Source organism: Penicillium samsonianum, assembly GCF_028829775.1.
Source record: "Penicillium samsonianum strain IBT 33392 chromosome Unknown utg000010l_segment0_segment0, whole genome shotgun sequence".
NCBI classification, from domain to species: Eukaryota; Fungi; Ascomycota; class Eurotiomycetes; order Eurotiales; family Aspergillaceae; genus Penicillium; species Penicillium samsonianum.
The window spans coordinates 716074-736003 of NW_026643268.1; the positions used below are offsets into that span (position 1 = coordinate 716074).

Genomic DNA, 19930 nt, shown 5'->3' on the forward strand with positions numbered 1-19930 from the left:
CAGTAAGTGTAGAGACATCGTCAGGAGAAAGCTAGGTTCAAACTCCTGTCGGGCTTGAAAGGTCGTTCGAGGATGAAAGTGTATGAGGTGTGGAAGGGGGTTCGTGCTGGAGCACAGGTCGCAGGTATTTTGGCCGATGGTTCGCTTTTGAACTGATTTCCTGTGGTCTAAGTCAGTATTGTAGTTCATGAAAGCATCCAACACTTTGGTAATTCCAACTGCTCTCTCTCGGGCCTAGCTAAAAGGAGTATGTTCAAGCCCGCCTCAGTCACTTCTCTCTTTTTGGCGCTTGTGTAGTATATTATTCTTTCAACGTCTCCGATCCTCAGCACGTAGCATTGTCTCATAGCTTTCGGGATCGGGGTTGTGCTAGAATGAAGTTGGGCCCTAGCGATATTTGGGACGAAGGTGATGGCGTGGATGGCGTTGCCAAAAAGGAACTATACGGTTTTTTCGGAGACGAAAAGGTAGGCTTAGAAGCTATTCTCATGGAATCTATCGCCTATTGCAGGGATTCTAGACGATAGACATATTGAAGCGTAAGGTCTGTACCGGGCCACTGGAGGGGCCTTTGTAGCCGGATGAGAGATCGTCTTGGGCGCCCATGTTGATCTGTTGTGAAGGCCCTTCAGCGGACGCATGAATGACCTCAAGTATTAGCAAGCGAAGAAAGTCTGACCAAAGCTGTCTCTCAATATGAGGCATATATGATGGTGGATAAGAAAAGCAATTGTTCCGCTATAGGCGAGGAATCTGGGCCTCTTCTATTATTGAGGGAGGGAGGATTGATTCGGTGAGGTCCAATTTCCTGAAAAATAGAAGAAAAAAAATAAATTGCAACATAGGCATTCAATGTTTCCATTGGCAGGAGGACTGATGGTGATACGAGACAAGCAGGAGCAGGATAGTTGGGTGCGCCAGGGCAGGGTGGCGAGCAGGTGACCCAAGTGTGCCTTACCCAAAACGGACAGTCAGTGATACATTTCTCCTTTCCCTAAGCCTTCCTCGCATTCCCAGGATCCAGCAACAACACATGCAAACTCAAACGAATCAAGACCTTTAATTTCTTTGAAGAGCTCACATGCATAACTGAAAACTTGATTTGACACCTTCCGAGCAACGAACGTCCCCGAAATGCTACGCAAGGGAAGAACTTTGGAGATCCTTTCAAGTTACTACTGCTTGCTTGTACAGCCAACGAATGCAGTACTGGTAGAAGGATTGCTGTTGGAGAGCAAGTCAAGAGAGGTCTCTCTTGATTGAAGATGTGTCCGAACTCTCAATGGACGTCCGCTTCCTATTCTTCATCGAGACTTAGTTCTCCTTTTCATCTTCTCACTTCCGCTCAGTTGCTGCAGACTAACTCACATATTTCTAGAGCTAGCTGGCCTCCTTCTCTGTATACGAAGAGTTGGCTTCCTACCCGATTGTCAAACAAGCACGAGACGGCGTTTTCAACGAGCGCCAGATAAACTCGCACGCTGTGCAAGGAAGCCTTCACGCAAACCAGTCTGTTGAATCCCACATTGCCTATCCACAGTGAAAAACACCAGCTAAACATCTTGACATTCTAGAGGGGTGTTTACGTGAACGAGTCGGTCCGATATAGTGTACCGCGCACTATGCGAATGAGAAGCGGCGAACGATGAAACTGAGAACCAAGCATATCCCGTGCACCAAGCATACTCTTGCTATCGAATGTTCAAAACAGTTTTGGGGTTGTGACGTGTACATGAGGCCTTCAAATGTACCCCTGCACCCCCAATATTGGAGGCTGTCACGATAGAGCCAGTAAGCACGAAGCATACTATTGGACCCAGGGTTGTTGGACTTAACAATATACATTCTGTGCCTCAAAAAGGAGTTATGACACTGGAAAGAGCATACGGGTGCAAATCTCTGGAACAGTGACTTGGAACTCTGGCTAGGAAAGGGACAGTAGCGGTAATGTCTCCAATACGGTCAGAACAGCACTTAAAACCTTGAATGTGTGACATAGAACAGAATATTCAGAAGATATTTATACAAAGCGGGCAGAAAATGGCATGGAAAGAGCAAAATACTATTCGCAACCTCTGGGAGAATCATATCATTCGCCTTGCTCATCATGGTTGCCTGGGCTAAGTCTTTCTATCCATCTACCAATGTCAAAATAGACCCGTTTATTCTGGAATAAATGGTACTCCTCCGCATATGTCTGTATATATTTCAACAACTCGAGCGCCTGATCCCTGATAAGAAAGCCTCGCATGGGGCCTGAAGCAGTGAAGCATTCCGTGAGAATGAGATTTAGGTTTTCGAAAGGAACAATAGCCTGAGCCACAGTGCTTGATAAAACAGGAATGAGTGTTGCGTCAGCACCTTTGATTTCTGATATCCAACCATCGATTGTCTCAAGTTCCAGATTCAATACACGGAAGCTCCTAGCGATCTCGCGCAACACCTTGATTGATTGTAAAACCTGAACCTTCAAGGCTTCCTGAACAGCCTGTGCTGGACACTTAGCAGTGCCCTCTTGTTGATCTGTAGGTTGATCAGGCGACCGAGAGGATGGGCCCTGCGTGGCTGAATCGTATCTCGGCGCTGGCGGTGTTTTCGCTGTGCTGTAAAAGTCCATTTAGCCATTGCAAGGAACGCCGGTTCGGAAATACAGTTATGCAAACCTCATTTTATCAATGATAACTGGTTGATTGGTCGTGTCAGCAGCCTCACATACCGCTGGACGCGCCTTTTTGGTTGTCCTTTGAACCTGTTCGTGGTCCGACTGTCTTCGGCGCTTCGAGTGTATCCCTCGCCCCAATTCACGGAGCTGGGTGTGTTGTTCCTCTTTATGAGCCTCATTTGGAGGTACTGTGGGCGCTGGTATATCCGGCGGTCGAGGTCTTATTTCTCGATATCCGAAATTTGGCCGGCGAGGTTGAGTGATGGTCGAAGGTGCAGCTGCTGTCACCCAGTTTTCTGCTTGTTGAAATCCCCAAACATAACCACTTGCTGGGTCAATGACAGAAAATGAGTCCATTAATGGAGTGTATGTTTCGCCATAGGGGTAGTCTGTCAGGGCTCCCATTAACGGGAAGCTTGTGTTGACGTTTGATGGATTTTCGTCATGGTACATTCTGCCACAGCAATGAGTTGGGTGAGGATCTTGAAATTTCAGGTAGCTCACGGGGTTGGTTTACCTGGAAGAAACTTTAGTTGGACGAGTAGGAAGAAGTTTGTGTCCTGCATTCAGGCCAAAGAGCATGCGCGGATCGGAAGGCGTGATCTGTATTCCTGTGCGTGAGGCTGGTTCTCCCTCCTGGCGAGAACCACACTAAATGCGCCACTCTCGAGTAGATAATTTAGTAACCAGACTTGCAAGGGGTCAGTGGATCAGAGGATAGGCGCTCTTGCCTCAAATAGGTGTTCCGATGTGACGCCGGACCGACCCCAAGTTTTCTGGTCTGAACCTTCTCTTCGCCTACATCCTTAGCCTATGAAAGCCGGCCCATACTGTGGCCGATCCCTTTATAAACTGGCAAAGTGGTAGGCTCACCATCATTACGGTTGAAGTCCGTCATACGTAATGAACGCTAGACATAGGCAGACTATTTCCTTCACCTTCCACACTCTGCCGAAATCTTTTCTTTGGTACTTACGCTATTGGCAGTGTCTAGCCGATTATACTGCTCCTTCCTTTGGGACAGGCGGAGCATGACTTGGCCATCATTGGCCACGGGACCTTGATACCCAGAAGGCCCGTGGACTTTGGCCTTCGTCCTCTTACCCTATCGGTCATGTTGGCCGGGCGCCCCGAGTGGCTATCACTTTCGCTGCAGGCCCACACCGCAATTTTACAGAACATTCCATAGCAGTGTTATTACAGTGTATACGCCAGTTATGTGAGTGTTAAATTGGTACAAGAGGCGGCCGGCCTCCTTTCATCTCCACCGTCATCACATATCTTCCTCTCATCAGTCTCATCACTATCTACTCAGAACATTCTGGCCTTTGACTCAAAAATTTCTTATCATGACTATCACATACAAGAAAGCAGAGATAACTCTTCGAGATGATCAACCCTCCCATCAGGAATTACGGGTACCTGGGGAGGGGACGGCGCAATCGCAGGTAAATGAGGACAACAAGGTATGTTTCTGCTAAACTATTCTTGCTCGTAATGTATAGCTATTTCTTATTGATGATATCAATAGCCTACTTCTCCAGGCTTCGAAAGTAACCGGAACGGCGAACAAAATATCAACCCAGGTACTTCCACAACCCACCATGAATGCTTTCACCGAACGTGTCTCATGATTACAAAATTTTATAGGCCGTACCACCATACACACTGTATCCAATCTGGTTGTCGATGGTGGATCAGTGATGAACGGGAGAATTGCAGAGATTGGGGACAAGTCTAGACAACGGCCGAAGCAGAACAACCGGCGTCCGGTTGTGGTGGAATCTGGTTCGCTTGACCACAATGTTTGCACCGTATGATACTATTTCCTGTGATTAATCACATGGCTCGACAGGTTGCTCACTTCTTGCTGTAGGTCGGAAGTATGCGAAAAGGCGCAGAAGATCCAGCCTCCTTTCGCCAGATTAACCACGTCAATATTAGCCCAGGTGCTAAGTTTGCGAGCCGCGACATGAGTATAGGCGAGTTCTTGGAATACTTCTGCGGGAGAAAGACTTGATATGGGTAGTTCACAGCATTAAGCTCTGTGGCGACTTCTACCTATCGGATACTCCCGCATTTCGCTGCGAGGCACAAGTCAGGGTTGATGACTTTCCTATGTAGTAGTGGAGAGTCATCTAGAATTCAGCGCAGTTGCTGGAGCAGGTTAGATTGATTTGAAAGGGGGTGAGGACCACAAGCGATATGAGACCGTTAGAGTGAGATTGATGTTGTGATCGGCAGGTCATCTGTACTATCTATGTGAAGCGAACTCCTCCAACCCCTGTAAACAGCTCAATAAAGATTCTCATGAAACGGTGGCTGCAATCCAATAAACCAGGATTTCTCTTCTATTCCGGTTCATAAAGGCCATACTCAATAAGCTATGGCCCATGTGAAATGTCGAAAGAGGAAGTTATCGGACGCAAGGGGGCGAAGGCTTCTGGCGTTGGAACATTCCATATAGGGTATGGTTCAGATTTCCTACCCCCGCCCAGAGAGCTAATCAAAACCGGATATGAGGTCAAACATCTGGGATTTGGGTTCAATACGTCAATCTGGCCAACCGTAAGCCGTCTTCTCCATATGGGTACGAATCTGGGTCCAGGGAGACCGAGATGGTCTCAGCGTGAGTATGATACGTCGCGCGTGCGAGCGTCAAAGGCGATTTTGGTAAAACAGGGTCATTTTTTTAATTCGCAAATTGAACGGTGTTTTTGATTGATTGTTCAATTAACCATACACTGAGAATTTTTCAGATACCCTCCAATGGCTCTGGTTATTATTTCATACCAGGGGACAAGTGAGCTCAGCCGTACAAATCAGTGGCAATACATGTTCCCTATTTCTGCTTTTTCGATCGGCTTATCGGAAATAAGCCCAAATTCTGTCACTGCATCCTCGCCTCCGTCCATCTCCATCACATCGGTATACGTCCTGTTTTTCATCACAGCCTTCTTCGCCCCATTAGACATCAATTCTACTTCCAAGGTATCAATGAATGGGGTTTCGACTCCCTTAACGAAAGTGTAATTGATGGACCATACTTTGATGACTTGAGACTGGGCAGCATCCGCCTCTCCGGCCCTGGAAAACTCCATGCTTTTTTCCAAATCCGGAGGTTCACTGACAATGGTGCATTCACTGTGTAGATTCATTATTGTCTGTGCACAAGGGGTCTCTGTTATTGTGACATTTGTCTCCCCATCGAGGGAGGGCCCCCTGGCATTTATGATGACATTTGTTCTCTGTGACTAGGTTCAGAATGCGCCAGGTCAGAACGGAACACCCTTCTTTCATACCTTTGGGATACCGAGACACTGGAGGAATCGTAAGATATGCATGGCAGAAGGGATTCCGGAAGATTGGCCGAAAGATAGAACGTCTACCTCAGCATGTGTAAACAGAACATCAAGATATAATTGCGACCGGAGCAGTGAGTACGGATAATGGAAAGGGAAGCGATGATTGATGTTTTGCACTCAGTGGTAACTCACTAGCCAGATGTGCTGACATTAAATTCCATCTGAGTGTCTAGAGCTCAGGTCGAATTCCTGCGGCGCGTTCTGATCTATACTGCTTCTGGATAGCTATGTGACAGCCCCGTGAACCTACTTACTCTAGTCCCGCGCGGTCGTTTATCTCCAGCAAACATCATGCCCCCAGCTACCGCGGACAGGCTTCTAACAGACTTGTCAATACAGCTGGATTTGTTCATTCGCTTTCTCAAGCTCGACTTGACCTCTGTCATCTAAGAGGGGGACTTGGTACAAGGGGAAAGACGGCGGGCTACCGAGCTGATGGCAATGGGGAAGAACACCCAATGCTGGATACAGCGGCTCCAAGATGTCCAGCAATGGACCAACTTAGCTTTGTGGGAGCAAGACTAGCTTCAACGGACTGGACGCAATGAACCTACGCCGTGCTCAGGGCCCCATCGCTTCGGAACTATGGCTTCATTTATTCAAGAAGAAGGATTATTGGACAATGAAAACACCAAAAAATCAATCCAACATGGACGCAGGCTGATGCGGTTTGAACGTGAATTTGGGCATGAAATTACGCTCCTTCGGTTACCCGTCCTTCCCGCCTTGCGTTGTCTATCCTTGTCCGAAGAAGCCCGAACAATGGAAATGCTGCGAGACGGTGACTTTTCATACGTCACGCATCGAGCACAACTTCTAACTCGCCTGAGGCTCAACTATCAATGCATCCATGGAATCTATCCCGGTAAGCTACACGAAGAATCTGCCTATATCCTCTAGCTAAAGTATTCTCGGCAGAGATGGGCTGTTCAGCACATGCAGATTCAACAAGCAACTCGATAGCCCCCACTAGATTCTCATAAAGGCAAAAGCTTCAGGGGCTGACGGATCCATCCCCCACGGATCCTCGGAAAATCCTTGGCACACAAGAAATGCCCCAGCAGGCAGCGAAATCTCCATCTTGACTCCGCCTCGCACGAAGAGTACCTCGTCCGATCGCAAATTGAAAGATCTCGATGTTCCTCTTTCGTACTTGCATACTTTCCCCGTAATATGCAGTCTGGATTGCCCACTATCAAAGCTCTAGATTTGCTCAATAGATTACCATCGTAAGTCGAGACCAAGAGTCTGTTTGAATTATCAGCTGCTTGGAGTGGATTTTGTTTGATTTTAAATGTGATTGGTGATAGTTGATTAGAGGAAAGATTAGGTAAGAAAATTATACATTCCGTAGAACAGATTATCCAGACCTCGACTGGATGCCCCTTTGCCTTTCTTGACAGTAGAGCAGTATTGTAGTCTTGTTTCGCCCCAAGTGACATTTTTTTTTTCGGTATGATTTAGAAGATTGGAGGGTGTTATCGGGGAGCCAATTTATAAAAAGCAAAGATTCTGACCAAAAAAAAGAAACAAGAATAATGCGTACAATCATTCGAGAGGCTCGAAGGAATTTGCGAAGCTTCGTTCCCACATGGTGTTTACCAGCCTCATGGTTATGACAATCACAATCAACATGACTCGTTGCCCACAAATGGCGAAGTCGAGGATCAAACGTCGAAGAAACTTCCAATTTCCGATCAAACCCGCCTTAATGATTTGAAGGAGTAATTTGGCCTTGAGTTGGAGCGTGTACTGGGTCACCGGGTTCTCCGCCTGCCAAATCATTATTCGACCAGGTGTCATCATTTCCATTTCCAGCATGGAGAATGAAACCAAAGCGGAAGTATTCCCATAAAAAACAGGACATAGATGCAGTATTCCTTTTTGAGTTTTACTGCCAACTCGCAAGCCGTCGGCTCCAGATAGAGGCACCAAAAGATTCATTCGTATTTGCAATAATTCCTTCTGCTTGGGGGGCCGTATGATTTATATCAAAGTATCGATATATACGAGTTAAATGGCCCATGCAGCAAGCCAATGCACCGACAAGGGAGCACATTACTTGAACTGTATTTCGCGTACGCTGACAGGAAGACCGAAATGACGGGTAGGCTTCCATACGTCGCGAGAGCCATTCCTGAAATGAGTCCATCCAGCACTCTTGCACCTTGTGTTCCATAGTCTCAATGTAATGCAGGGAGCTCAAAGAAGGGGCACTGGTGGGGCACTGGTATCACCGTTGGATTGGTGATCCCCGGTTTGTTACTTTCTGCTGCATGGTGAGAGATGAGCTTCAAATTCCCGATGAGCATATGATCGGCGCAGATTTCTGCGGAAGACATCTGAGGTTTAAGCCTCTCAGTCCAACTAATCATCGCATCGACGAATCGATCAGGGGTAAAGCGCAAGTAGCTTTTGTCACACGCCGGTTTTTTGCCGCCTTCATGACCACGGGCTATGTGCAATATGCATACCCAAGTGGGACTGCTGGGGGTATGTTTGGTGTACTGTGCCCCGGTGTTTTTTTGGTACAGTGAGCATTGGAGCAAAGTCTTCTGCGGATGGACTAAGACCTTCTATATGTCGGGCCCATCCAGTAAAGCCACGGTCCACATATAGAATCCATTACTGCCCTAACCCGAGAAAATTCTTTTTTTTGTTTTTTTTTTTAATCCAAAAAAAAAAAGAATTAGTCCAATCTTATCCGCGCGGACAATATTGGACTAATTTGGAGTGGCGTCCGCTTTGACCTGCTCTGACCTTGTGGAGAGTCAAATGTGTTTGGCCAATAATTGAGAGACCAGCCTCCTGTATCGGCGTTTGCATAACAAATAGGACAATAATTCCCTGTGCCTGGGATCTTGGGTGGTCTCCGTAGCTCATCATTAACTGTCAGCTGCCTGTTTCGAACATTTTTCTACTAGGAATGTATTCAAAACAAGAAATTTCTTATTATCTGCGTTAAATCCAGTTGTAACAAAAACGGGGGGGGGGGTTCGTCCTTCGGGATGATGTGGCAGAGGACGTCAGCACTAACCGGATTGAGAGCCACCCATCTGAATGCAGTCGGCATATTTGAGCCCCATGCTAGTCTTGAGCGAAAGTAGGAGACCCTGGACTAGGCACCGTATTTATAATCTTACTTCATCGGATCCAACGAAATCCCTGGGCCGCTGCGTCTGATCTTTCGGGTCTTCGATGCCGATTTTCCACCACATTTCCACCACAGAAAGCAATACACCGGGGATCACTAATCTAACGATAATACTAGTGTCCCTTTTTGAGCCCCCTCGTTAAATGGAGAAATTGGATTACAGGGTACTATGCAAGAGTCCTGGTTTGACTGATTTCAGGAATGCCTCTCGCGATGACATAGCTAGCCGCACGCTCAGGCAGACTCCGATAGGTACAAGAACCATCAATTACTCAATGATATGAATTTACCTTATACTCCGAAGGTTCGTGTTCACCATTCTCCCGAGATAACGTCTGAAATCATGTAAAAGCAAGCAAGACTAAGAACCGAGACAAGTAGAATTATCGCTTAGCCTAATATGGAGTAAAAAAATGCACGATAAAGGCTCACATGATAGTTTCCAAGGCCGTAGCCGAGCGCACACCCCCTTTGTATGCGCTCATTAAAGGTTCAATATCCAGGAATTTTAAAGCCATGTAAAGTTCCACCCGTGTAGGATTTCACCTGGGTGAAATCTACAAGCACGTCTTCCCACACTTCCTCCCATTTGGCTTGAAATATCCTATGGTAACTCCCTTGTAAAGGCTCTATTTTAAGTTGAGCCCGGGAAGGAATGTGGGATTAACAGGCTAGATCCCTTTGTTTGGAGTCAAGTGGAGTACATAATTGCCTCGCCATAATACGCGAACTAGATTGGTATTGGATTGCACAGGATTCAACAACAGGGCTATACCTATTACAAATAAATTCTTTGATGGTTCCCTGATATATATTTCGCCCGATCTTCATGATAACATGTAGAATTTGAACATCTCTTATTCTTCCTAGGTGTGTTGGTCACTTTTAAGACTCAAACATTAGACTAATTCTACCTAGATAATTGAAATGGGCGACAAGCTAGTGTGCTGTGGGGAGGAAGGGCCGACTCGGTGCGGGTTGGATGCCGGGACAAGATTCCATGGCGACGTGTCACCTAGGCACGTTGTGATCCCAAGCTTTTGTTTCCTAAATATCATTTAACAGTTCATACAGGGGATCTATAAAAATACCACTGTCAGAAGAACCTATCACTGTATCAGTGGGTTCCGACAGCTGCTGCTCAGCCACGTCGACGATATCCAGTGCTCGACCAAAATCTACTGGCCTTCTAGATGATTGCGATATGGAGCCACGCAGTACTCACGGTATTCGAGCTCCGAGAAGCCTTGATTGCACTGATGGTGGCCATATCAGCAAATCTCGTCGCCTGGACAGATTCCGGGTCTCCAGAGAGCCTCGGCGGTTGCGGGAATCCGCTTCTGAGCAGCTAAAGTCCGACATATTTCAATGTATAAACGAACGCCCTACAGATCCAAATATTGGGATCACTGCGCCTCGGCAGGATGAGGGATTACAGCTAGCTCAAGGCGCTGCTAGACGTCCAGAATCGCAAAGATCACATTCAATGCCCATTGCTGTGCACAGTCAGAATGCTGGTGGAATTCAGAATGTTTCTCACGCCACGAAAAAGCAAGAGCAAGTGCAGGCATCATGGCACACGAGAAATGAAGAAATAATAAATCAAAATGTGGAGATGGTGGGTGGAGGGGCAGACACCCAGGAAGAAAAGCCTCATGAAATGTTTAGGCAGCCGGACACGCACGCCATTACCGAGGAGCAACTGATCAATGAAGTGCGGGGAATCTATACCGGACTTGTTATGGTGGAAAAGAAGTGCATCGAAATCGACAGACAACAAGCACAATCAAAAGCCGAGCTATCACAGGCTCAGTGGCAGACACTCGTCTCCCTACACCGAACACTACTCTATGAACATCATGATTTTTTTCTCGCCTCTCAACATCCGTCAGCTGGTCCTATTCTCAAGGATTTAGCTGATAAGTATGCGATGCCGGCGCGTATGTGGCGGTATGGAGTGCATTCATTTTTGGAGCTATTGCGTCAGAAGCTCCCCGGCTCGATGGAGTATATGCTTGACTTTATCTACCTCTCGTACTCGATGATTACATTGCTGTTAGAAAGCGTGCCAAACACTAAAGAGACTTGGATTGAGTGTCTGGGTGACTTGGCGCGGTACCGAATGGCCGTGGAAGATTTCGACAAAAAGGACCGCGAACTCTGGGCAGGGGTGTCAAGGTATTGGTACAACCAAGTCGCGGACACAAGCCCGGAAAAAGGCTGTATCCAGCATCATCTTGCTATTTTAGCTCGATCGGATGTTCTTCAGCAATTTTTTCACTACACGAAAGCATTGATCAGCGTGCGTGCATTCCCTAATGCTCTCAATGGCATGAGTGAGCTAATCACTTCTCTCATGGATGTGCCGATCCTGAAAAGAAGTTTGATAACTTGGTTCGTGGCTACTCACGGTGCGCTTTTTATGCAAGCTCCGGTTGAAGATTTCGTTTCTCGAGCGAATATCTTTCTTGCCACCCTACGTAAGGAGATTCGTCGGGTAGGCCCACACGGGCAACAAGGTGTGCAACTCATGTCTTGCAATATCGCTGCAATATTTCAATATGGGAGTAAATACGCAGCGATCAAAACGGATTTTACATTGAAGCCGCGCAATCCTACAGCAGAAAACCGCTTAGTGGCAACCAGGTGGGCATCTAGTGCACCAATATACGCAACATGCAACGATCTCTCATCTCAGCTTGCGTTCCGGGCAAGCTCTCTCATGTTTCACACATTGATCATCATGCTAGGCCAAATCGGTGATCCCAACATGTACCCGAGTGTGCATATCGCTATGGCATTTGTGTGGTGCCTCACCCTAAAATCAGCTGCTATACAACGACTAGAACCGCTAGTTCCGTGGTCGCAACTTGCAAATTATTTAAATACCTTATTCCGCCCTGACACGATCATTTCCAAGATCGAAGACGAATCATTCCCACTTCTTAACGACTCAACTATACACCAGCTACCAGAGGACTTTTTGATCAGAGGACAGGCATGGAGCCAGCTGTACTACCCACAAAGATTCTTCGAGGGGGCTCCTACCAAAAACAACAGACCATCAACAGAAGAACATTCGACAGTGATTCTTAGAACACATAGATGTCTCTGGGTTGGAGTGCGGATCGCAACCGTCCGTTTGCCCGTGTTCCCATTAGCACCTCTAAAGCTAACCATCTATCTTATACTAGGTCGCCCGCTGGATGACGTACGATCAGACTCGACGGTTCACGCCCACCCAGTTAGCAGATGAATTCGCCCCAATGGCAGAATCGCCCGCGTGTCTCTATGGTAATCATTATGCACTAGGAACTGAGACATCATCCTCTCCCAATCAGGATATATAGGAAGATTGAAAACGTGTTTGGGTGACTGCTGGGTCTGTTGTACTTTCCGCCTGCTGTGCCTCTTAACGGAGAATATCTGGGGGATGGTGGTAGTTAGCGGGTGTTTTTGTCATTTTAGTTAGAGTTATGCATATCAGTTGACCATATAGGGCTAACCTAACCCACCGGTACACTGCAATAATACCGTCATGGAATTCTCAGTAAAATTATTGTGTGGGCCTGCAGCGAAAGTGCTAGTTACTGGGCCGCCAGCCAATATGACCGTTAGCGCAAAGGGCTTAGGGCAAAGTCCACGGGCCTTATAGCTATCGAGGGCCAGTGGCCAATGATGGCCAGGTCATTATCCGCTCGCCCCAAATAAATAAATGACCAATCCAGTGAGCAAATTGTGCCCATGGTGCGATTATAAACTAGGAAAATGAGGCAGAGTCTGGAAGGTAAAAGCAAAAATCTTCCTACCTCTAGTGTTTATTGCGTATGCTAGACTCCAACAGTAATGGTGGTAGATCTACCGCTTGTACACAATAAGGAATCCGCCACTAAGATGGCCAGGTTTTAGTGGGCCAAGGACATGGGCAAAGAGAAGGTTCAGACCAAAAATTGAGGTCAGACCGGGTCACATCGGAACATCTATGTGAGGCAAGAGCGCTTATCGTGGCTCACTAGACCCTTGCAAGTCTGGTTCCTAGGATTCTTCTGCGGGGGTAAGTGCAGCCAATGCGTGCTCCCAGCCAGGAGGAAAATCTGTGTCATGCACAGGAATACAGACTACCCCTTAGGATCTGCGCGCGCATTTGCCTTCAAGGCAGCAAATACCCTCATTCCTACTCGTCAAGGCTGCTCCATGAAACCTTTTATATGTAATCCAACCTCATGAGCTATCTGGACATACATGACTCTAAGTTGGTTCATTATTGCGGCAGTATGTCCCATGATGGAAACCCATTCAACGTCACTGGCTTCGTGTTCGCGGAAGTCCCAACAAACTATTTCTATGGCCCGACATACAATCCGCTACCTTCGGAGATAGGTTTAAAAAGTTCTATCCATCCGAGCGTTCCACAATCGGAAAGCTGGTTAACAGGATCTGTGTCTTCAACCGTCACTCCCTCTCCCCGGCCAATTTCGAGATATCGAGAAATAAGACCTCGGCCGGCACCAACATCACCTCAACCGGAAACCAAGAATGAAGAAAAGCAGCGAGTCCGGAGGCCCACCAAAAAGGCACGTCGAACGGTATCTGGGGTTACTGGCGCGACCAACCAATCAGCCGGGCGTAATGAAACGAGGTCTGCATGGCTGATTCCCCCAACCTTCGTTGCATTTGCTAAATAGACTCTTTCAGCACAGCAAAAAAACCGCGAATGTCGACTCACGATTCAGCCACTCAGGGCCCTCGCTCTCGCTCGCGCGATTACCCTCCATATAACCAAGGAAGCCCTCAAGTTCCGGTCGAGGCTCTCCAGAAAGCCTTGAAGGCTCAAGTCTTAAACTCACTGAGGGTTTTGCGCAAGATTGCTATGGATTACCGCGCATTCAACCTGGATTCTGAGATAATTGATGGTTGGGTGGCGGAAATTGAAGGAGTTGATGCAAAAACTATCCCAATTGCATCCAGCATGACGGTGCAGATGTTTGTTCCTTTCGAAAGATTGAACTCCATTCTCACGGAATGCATCACAGCTACGGGCCCCATGCGAAGCTTTACTATCAGGGATCAGGCGCTCGAGTTGTTGAAATATATATTGACTTATGCGGAGGAGTACTACTTAGTCCAGAGTTCGCAGGTCTATTTTGATATTGGTAGATGGATAGAAAGACTTAACCAGACAAAAATGAGGCAGTGAAATGACGCTATTCTCCGAAGGTCTGGAATATTATCTTGCTCTTTTCATACCATTTCGTGTCGGATACTATTTTCTTCTTTTACCAAATCTCATTCTGATATTCTGTGAATATGTTCTCTGATATGTCACATATCCGAGAGGCTCAGTGCCGCTCTCCCCGTATTGGAGCAATGAGATCTTCTGTCTTTCCCTAAACTGGGTTCCAATACACTATTCCAATGTTCTACCGGTTGCTTATCTCGGTGCTTCCATCCCTCTTTTGCGGTACAGAATATCATCATGTCCAGCTAGTATTATTCCTGTGTTATGGGTGCCTTGTTGTGGGCTCTATCATTACAGTCGCCAGCTGGTTGGAATGCAGAGGTACGTTGGGAGATTTCTTGTAAACACCGATCCCTAGGATCTCCTCTGGGGTTTGGGAATTGGAGTATATTTGTCTCACAGATGCATCATTGGTACCTCTTCATCATGTGGCACACGGGGTCGGACTGGTTCTTTCACGGAAAATTCTGCAGGAAAAACGTAATCATTAGCTTGCGGCTTCCACTGCAATAATGATTCTGAGATTCAACGGAGAGTTTGTGTGAATACCTCCATGGACATCCTGCTATCGCATCCGTGGCTTGTTGGAAGGGCCGCCTGCTTGTTTGATCAAAATCGGCAGCTGGGTAGGGAACAAGTCTTCGTCTACAAAACGTCGTCAGCAAGCGCTAAAATTGTGCGACTGGGTCTACAACCACTGAATGGATGTGGAAAAGGGGATGCTGGAGGGGAAAGGGGATGCTGGAGGGGAAAGGGGATGCTGGAGGGGAAAGGGGATGCTGGAGGGAAAGGGGATGCTGGAGGGGGAAGGCGCGGTGGATAGGAAGCCGACATTTCTTGGGCACATCTTCGATCTAGACGGGATGCTTAACCTATTAACCTACAGCAAGCCTTTGGCAGTATTTCATTCGCTTGCTGTACAGTGAAGGTGCAGTAGCGTGAGGGTATCTCAGAAGTTGCATTGCCCACTTTCCTGCGATATGATTTGTGCAAGGCCGTTGATGGGAAATGTCAAAAAGAGCTTTGGGTTATATATTTATCTATCCGGATAGACAAAATAGTTCAATTTCCTGTAGTTGTACACCTGTTGTTGAGTCCTGGGTGCGAGGCGTGAGCTTGAGAGAAGAGATGAGCCGCTGACTGTCAGTTTTAGGGAAGTCAGGCTCACCTGGGTCACCTACTTTCCACCTTTCCTAAAGAATCCGATCACGGTAGTCCTGCTTGTCTCATACCACCATCAGTCCTCCTACCATCAGATACAATCCATCCCCTAGTTGCAATGTCGCTTCCACTCGGTTTCTCTTCTGCTATGCTCGAAATTACTGAATCATCCAACTCACCCCCGACTAAAGCTCTTCGCGCCTGAGCCTGGAAAGACTTAGCCATCAAGATATGACATTTTACTCCGAACTTTGGCTGGACTGGTTTGGAATTTATCGTTTGATTGCAATTTGTTGGTCCAAATGATAATTATCAGGCCCATCGAACTACTGACCTCTCCCATCCGTCTCTTCGTCACACGATCGCTTGTCTTTGCTCGACCAAGATGCCGTATAGGACAAGGGTCAGCACACCACCCCCATGTCATATGCTTCGAACAAAGGGTTCCTCTCAACGACCGGTGAGATGGTTTGGTGTGTCCTAAAGGCGCTAGTCAGACCCCCGGTCAGAAGCCCTGCGGCTGCAGTGGGAGATAGCTCGCGCGCGTTGTTGATTCAAGATAAGTTGAGGTAAGTCCCATCTGTTTGATCTGTCACGTATTGTACCATACTCTGACTCTATCTCTTCTGATCAAAAGGATGTCGCTGAATACCCTCAGCTGGAATCTACGCCTGTCCAATCTTCAACCACGGTCTATGATCCTTGCCCACAGAATATCCATACCTCACAAAGCCCGTTCCTCTGTCCTCCTACTCCGCTGTGTAGTAGAGCTACTCCGCGATGATACGACTGACAAATTGAAGGGGAGGGGCGAAGGGCTATATCGCCAACCTCTCGAAACACGTTATTCCAGAGGTTGATCTTCCAAGGTCCACCGCCTCGGGACTGAGCTTACTATGGAACTATGGGAGAAGTACTCTATCACACACTGCACGAAGGTGGTAACATATACTTCATATCACGCGGATTCTGGAGGCGCTATAGCGTGGTGGTAACAAAAGCATTGACGGGGGAGGATGAAGCGTTTCTCCCATGGTTAAATCGATATTTGGATAGAGTCACAGATATCCAACATGTTGCTGATAAGCCAGGAAGCACATTTTCTCATGTCGATATTGTCAACTTCTTCAGGCCAAATGTGCATCCCGAGGCATTTCTCTGACTTGACGGCTTGAATCCCGCATAGGTCCCGAACAACAAGGTTTTCATATCTCTCTTCTCCATATCACTATTTGCTTTATGCGCCCTTGCTGACGGACGGCAATTTGAGTTAGGCACTTCGTAACTGTCAGTCCGGGTTAGGCCGATAGCTATCCTGGGTGAGGTATAATATTGGTCATAAAGTGAATACTACCCGACTGTGCGGCTAGACGATGCAACTATCTGCCATATACTGGAAACTAGGATATTTCTTCGGTTTGCAAAAGCCCGAAGGCGGAACATTGTATTTTTATGGTGAGCGGAAAACATCACAACAAGGAAAAGTTTCAGTTTGCCACAACATCTCCCTATGCTGAGCTGACTTTGCATCCTCACCCAGCTCATGTTCCTGACGCTAGGACCGACCATGACGTACACGCTTCACACACTCTCTCGTCCAGCAACACAATATTCCAGCAAAATTGACTTCGCCGTCAAATGATTGATCCACAGTGTAGATTATCTGTGACACATTTTATTGGCGCCACGAAGATGTACCGCGTTATTCCACTACTCAAGGAAGCGCTCAATGGCCGCAGTGCGAGGTACAGTACCAGACATAAGGAATTATGTGGACACCTGGTCATTGTCCTCACGCTGGGAGGTGGTTATAGTTTGGAACAACCGAAGTAGCGGCTGTTGCACCGACTCGCCGCGCTGTTTGAACTCGCGAATATGGGGCTGGAGGAACGGAATCCCAGGATGCTGATCGAAGCGCTGGCGGTATGAAACGAAATTGTGGCTCGGGTCTATGAGAGGCAGGATTTCGGGTGGTATCAAAGAGGCAGGAATAACGGTACGACTGGCGGCGAAATCACGGAATATATTAGATCCGGCCGCAATATATTTGCAAAGGCCGTCTAGCATAGCCATTAGAGAATAATAGTTATGTGCTTCATAAAGCTCCTGTGAGAAAACAAATTAAACTTCAGTTTCTTGGTATGTTCGATAGTTGGAGTCCTCACCAATGTGCAGGTCTGAAGGTACGGGACTAGGTCCGACAGTCCAGAGCAGCATTCCAACACAGAATTGCTTAGCCTTTGCCAATGGATGAGGGTTTCCGAAACCATAGCATCTTCCAATATAAGTGTCTGTCGCGACAGTCTCTCAAATAAACATTTATCGGCCTGTGTCAAGGCTTTTGCCAAATCGGTCGCTGATGAAGAAAGGCAGTCTTCCAACAAAGGAAGAGAAGTTTCGAAGGGTGCGAACCAATTCATCTGGTCGGAGTGTCTGTATGCTTTCTGGAAGCGTACACTAAGGACACTAAGAACCTTGAATATAGTTGATAGGCTGGAGGAATGGTTTTTGAAAAGTTGCTGGATTGGGGCCGCGATGAATAAAAGTCCTGGAGTATTTTGTGAAGGCATATTGTGCTTGCCGTCTGGCTGGATGACTATGATGCACTGGGAAAGGGCTTGATGGGCAAAGGGACTTCGATTCCGAAGATGCTATGTAAAACAATTAGTCGCTTGTCCTATGGCGGAGTATGCAGATCATCCGTTTTGAGCTTCATGGATCACCAACCTCCTCTACTTCTAAATAAAGCAGAAGTTCCTCCGCGTACATTTGTAGATGATCCACAAGAAGACCGTATAATGATGTGTGCTGCTGAAAGAACCACTCTACTGACACAGCTTTGTGTCCAAGAGCGGAGCGTACGATATCCTCAAAGGCGATCTGCTGGAAATGACGATGGCTCTCTCCCTCAATTTCTAGAGCGATTGCTCCAGGGTCCGATGAACGTCCTGGTATTGTAGGAAACCAGCTCCATATAATCAGTGGAAGTTGCTGGATACTCGATCGAAGCAGGATCTCTTCCACTTTCTGTGGATGCGACAGCTCAGATAGGCGGCAATGCTGGTGCGGCTCTGACGCCGCAACGAGGAACTCATTAATGAACTGCGTATTGCGAAACAACAGTGAGTTTCGCGGAGAATCTTCGTCGTGGAATAGCCCAAATCGGATCGCATGACTCATATCTTTGAAATCATAAGCCCATAGCATATTGATTGCCTCATCTTCCCACCATCGATATCCCACAGAAAACTGAGGAATCTCCACACTAGGCCGAAAGGCAAACGGGAATGACCCCATACCCACGGGGGGAGCGTTTCTTGTTGGGCTTTGCATCATCTTGGACAATATCAGCAGTGACTTGGTGATTTCCTGGAGGTGGGGAATATATTGGTGTCGGCAGACCCAGGGGCAAAGAAAGCTCCATCCATCTATCTATAATTTAACTTACCGCTAGTGTCACTTTGTGTATAAGAGTGGTCTGTATCAGAAAAATACTATCGATGACCACACGGGCATGATGTGGCGTTTTGACAATATATGGCGAGACCGGAGAGGGGCGAGGAGTTAGAGAAGGCAAAGTCCACGCCCCAAAGTTAGCCAGAGCGCCCGCCGTATTGAGCCAGTATTCCAAATAGTTGACCTCATATCAGGTTCTCATTAGCACATTGAGGATGGTATGAAATCTGAACCATACCCGATAGGGAATGTCCCCCAAGCCAGAATTCCTCGACCCCTTGCGAGTTACAAGCTCACCTTTTGATGTTTCACAAGAACCATAATTCCTTGTTTATTTTTCTCGGGTATCAGAATAGAAGGGAAACTCAAGATTCTTGGATAGGTATTTTGCCCGCAGCATGTCGAGATCCAGGAGCAGTGCGCTTTGCCCGCCCCGCAACGGGTGTTATTAAGTGACTTGCAAGCTTATGTGATAACCGAAAATTTGTGCCAACTGAGAGGTTGTATTAAATTGACAAATGGATGTAGTCGCGCTTAAGGAATATAGGATTCCACTTGGAGTTGATAGGGTTATTTGATTCCTAGTGTAGACTGGTGAGAAAAACATGATAGATATTTGAGGGCTCAACGGTCCGTAACTAAAGCCAACGAAGGGGGAAAGCAGCCCACGTATTATAATATTGAGATTGTCAAAAGACATTCATGCCGTTGAGGATTTTGGGCCCCACTATTACTATTGTAAGATCTCTTAAATTTAAGTGACTTGTATTGACACCATTCGCATCATAAGGTAGCTTGTATTGCCGCACCTTTTCGAAACATAGCCATCGCGTCATTGATCATTTCAGGGCTACGGCTAATGCGGAATCATTCATCCAAAGTCGACGTTGGTA

The 19930-nt window shown here is 47.1% G+C and overlaps 7 protein-coding genes across 7 annotated transcripts; 3 read left to right on the plus strand and 4 right to left on the minus strand.

The window, feature by feature from the left end:
* Positions 1-2089: 2089 nt before the first annotated feature.
* Positions 2090-3115, minus strand: N7471_013817 (uncharacterized protein; the record flags this gene model as incomplete). Its single annotated transcript, XM_057286535.1, has 2 exons — positions 2090-2603; positions 2664-3115. The coding sequence occupies 2 exons, from the start codon at positions 3113-3115 to the stop codon at positions 2090-2092; spliced, it is 966 nt and encodes a 321-aa protein (XP_057129014.1).
* An 896-nt stretch (positions 3116-4011) lies between these two features.
* N7471_013818 (uncharacterized protein) lies at positions 4012-4682 on the plus strand (the record flags this gene model as incomplete). The annotated part of the gene is made up of 4 exons (XM_057286536.1): positions 4012-4128; positions 4194-4248; positions 4313-4476; positions 4539-4682. 4 exons carry the CDS (start codon positions 4012-4014, stop codon positions 4680-4682), a joined length of 480 nt encoding a protein of 159 aa, XP_057129015.1.
* An 802-nt stretch (positions 4683-5484) lies between these two features.
* On the minus strand, positions 5485-5820 carry N7471_013819 (uncharacterized protein; the record flags this gene model as incomplete). Its single annotated transcript, XM_057286537.1, has 1 exon — positions 5485-5820. The coding sequence occupies one exon, from the start codon at positions 5818-5820 to the stop codon at positions 5485-5487; it is 336 nt and encodes a 111-aa protein (XP_057129016.1).
* A 1755-nt stretch (positions 5821-7575) lies between these two features.
* Positions 7576-7848, minus strand: N7471_013820 (uncharacterized protein; the record flags this gene model as incomplete). Its single annotated transcript, XM_057286538.1, has 1 exon — positions 7576-7848. One exon carries the CDS (start codon positions 7846-7848, stop codon positions 7576-7578), a length of 273 nt encoding a protein of 90 aa, XP_057129017.1.
* Positions 7849-10108: 2260 nt separating this feature from the next.
* N7471_013821 (uncharacterized protein) lies at positions 10109-12531 on the plus strand (the record flags this gene model as incomplete). The annotated part of the gene is made up of 3 exons (XM_057286539.1): positions 10109-10152; positions 10247-12266; positions 12376-12531. 3 exons carry the CDS (start codon positions 10109-10111, stop codon positions 12529-12531), a joined length of 2220 nt encoding a protein of 739 aa, XP_057129018.1.
* Positions 12532-13895: 1364 nt separating this feature from the next.
* N7471_013822 (uncharacterized protein) lies at positions 13896-14378 on the plus strand (the record flags this gene model as incomplete). The annotated part of the gene is made up of 1 exon (XM_057286540.1): positions 13896-14378. The coding sequence occupies one exon, from the start codon at positions 13896-13898 to the stop codon at positions 14376-14378; it is 483 nt and encodes a 160-aa protein (XP_057129019.1).
* Positions 14379-17348: 2970 nt separating this feature from the next.
* Positions 17349-18917, minus strand: N7471_013823 (uncharacterized protein; the record flags this gene model as incomplete). Its single annotated transcript, XM_057286541.1, has 3 exons — positions 17349-17687; positions 17747-18232; positions 18309-18917. The coding sequence occupies 3 exons, from the start codon at positions 18915-18917 to the stop codon at positions 17349-17351; spliced, it is 1434 nt and encodes a 477-aa protein (XP_057129020.1).
* Between the last annotated feature and the right edge of the window lie 1013 nt (positions 18918-19930).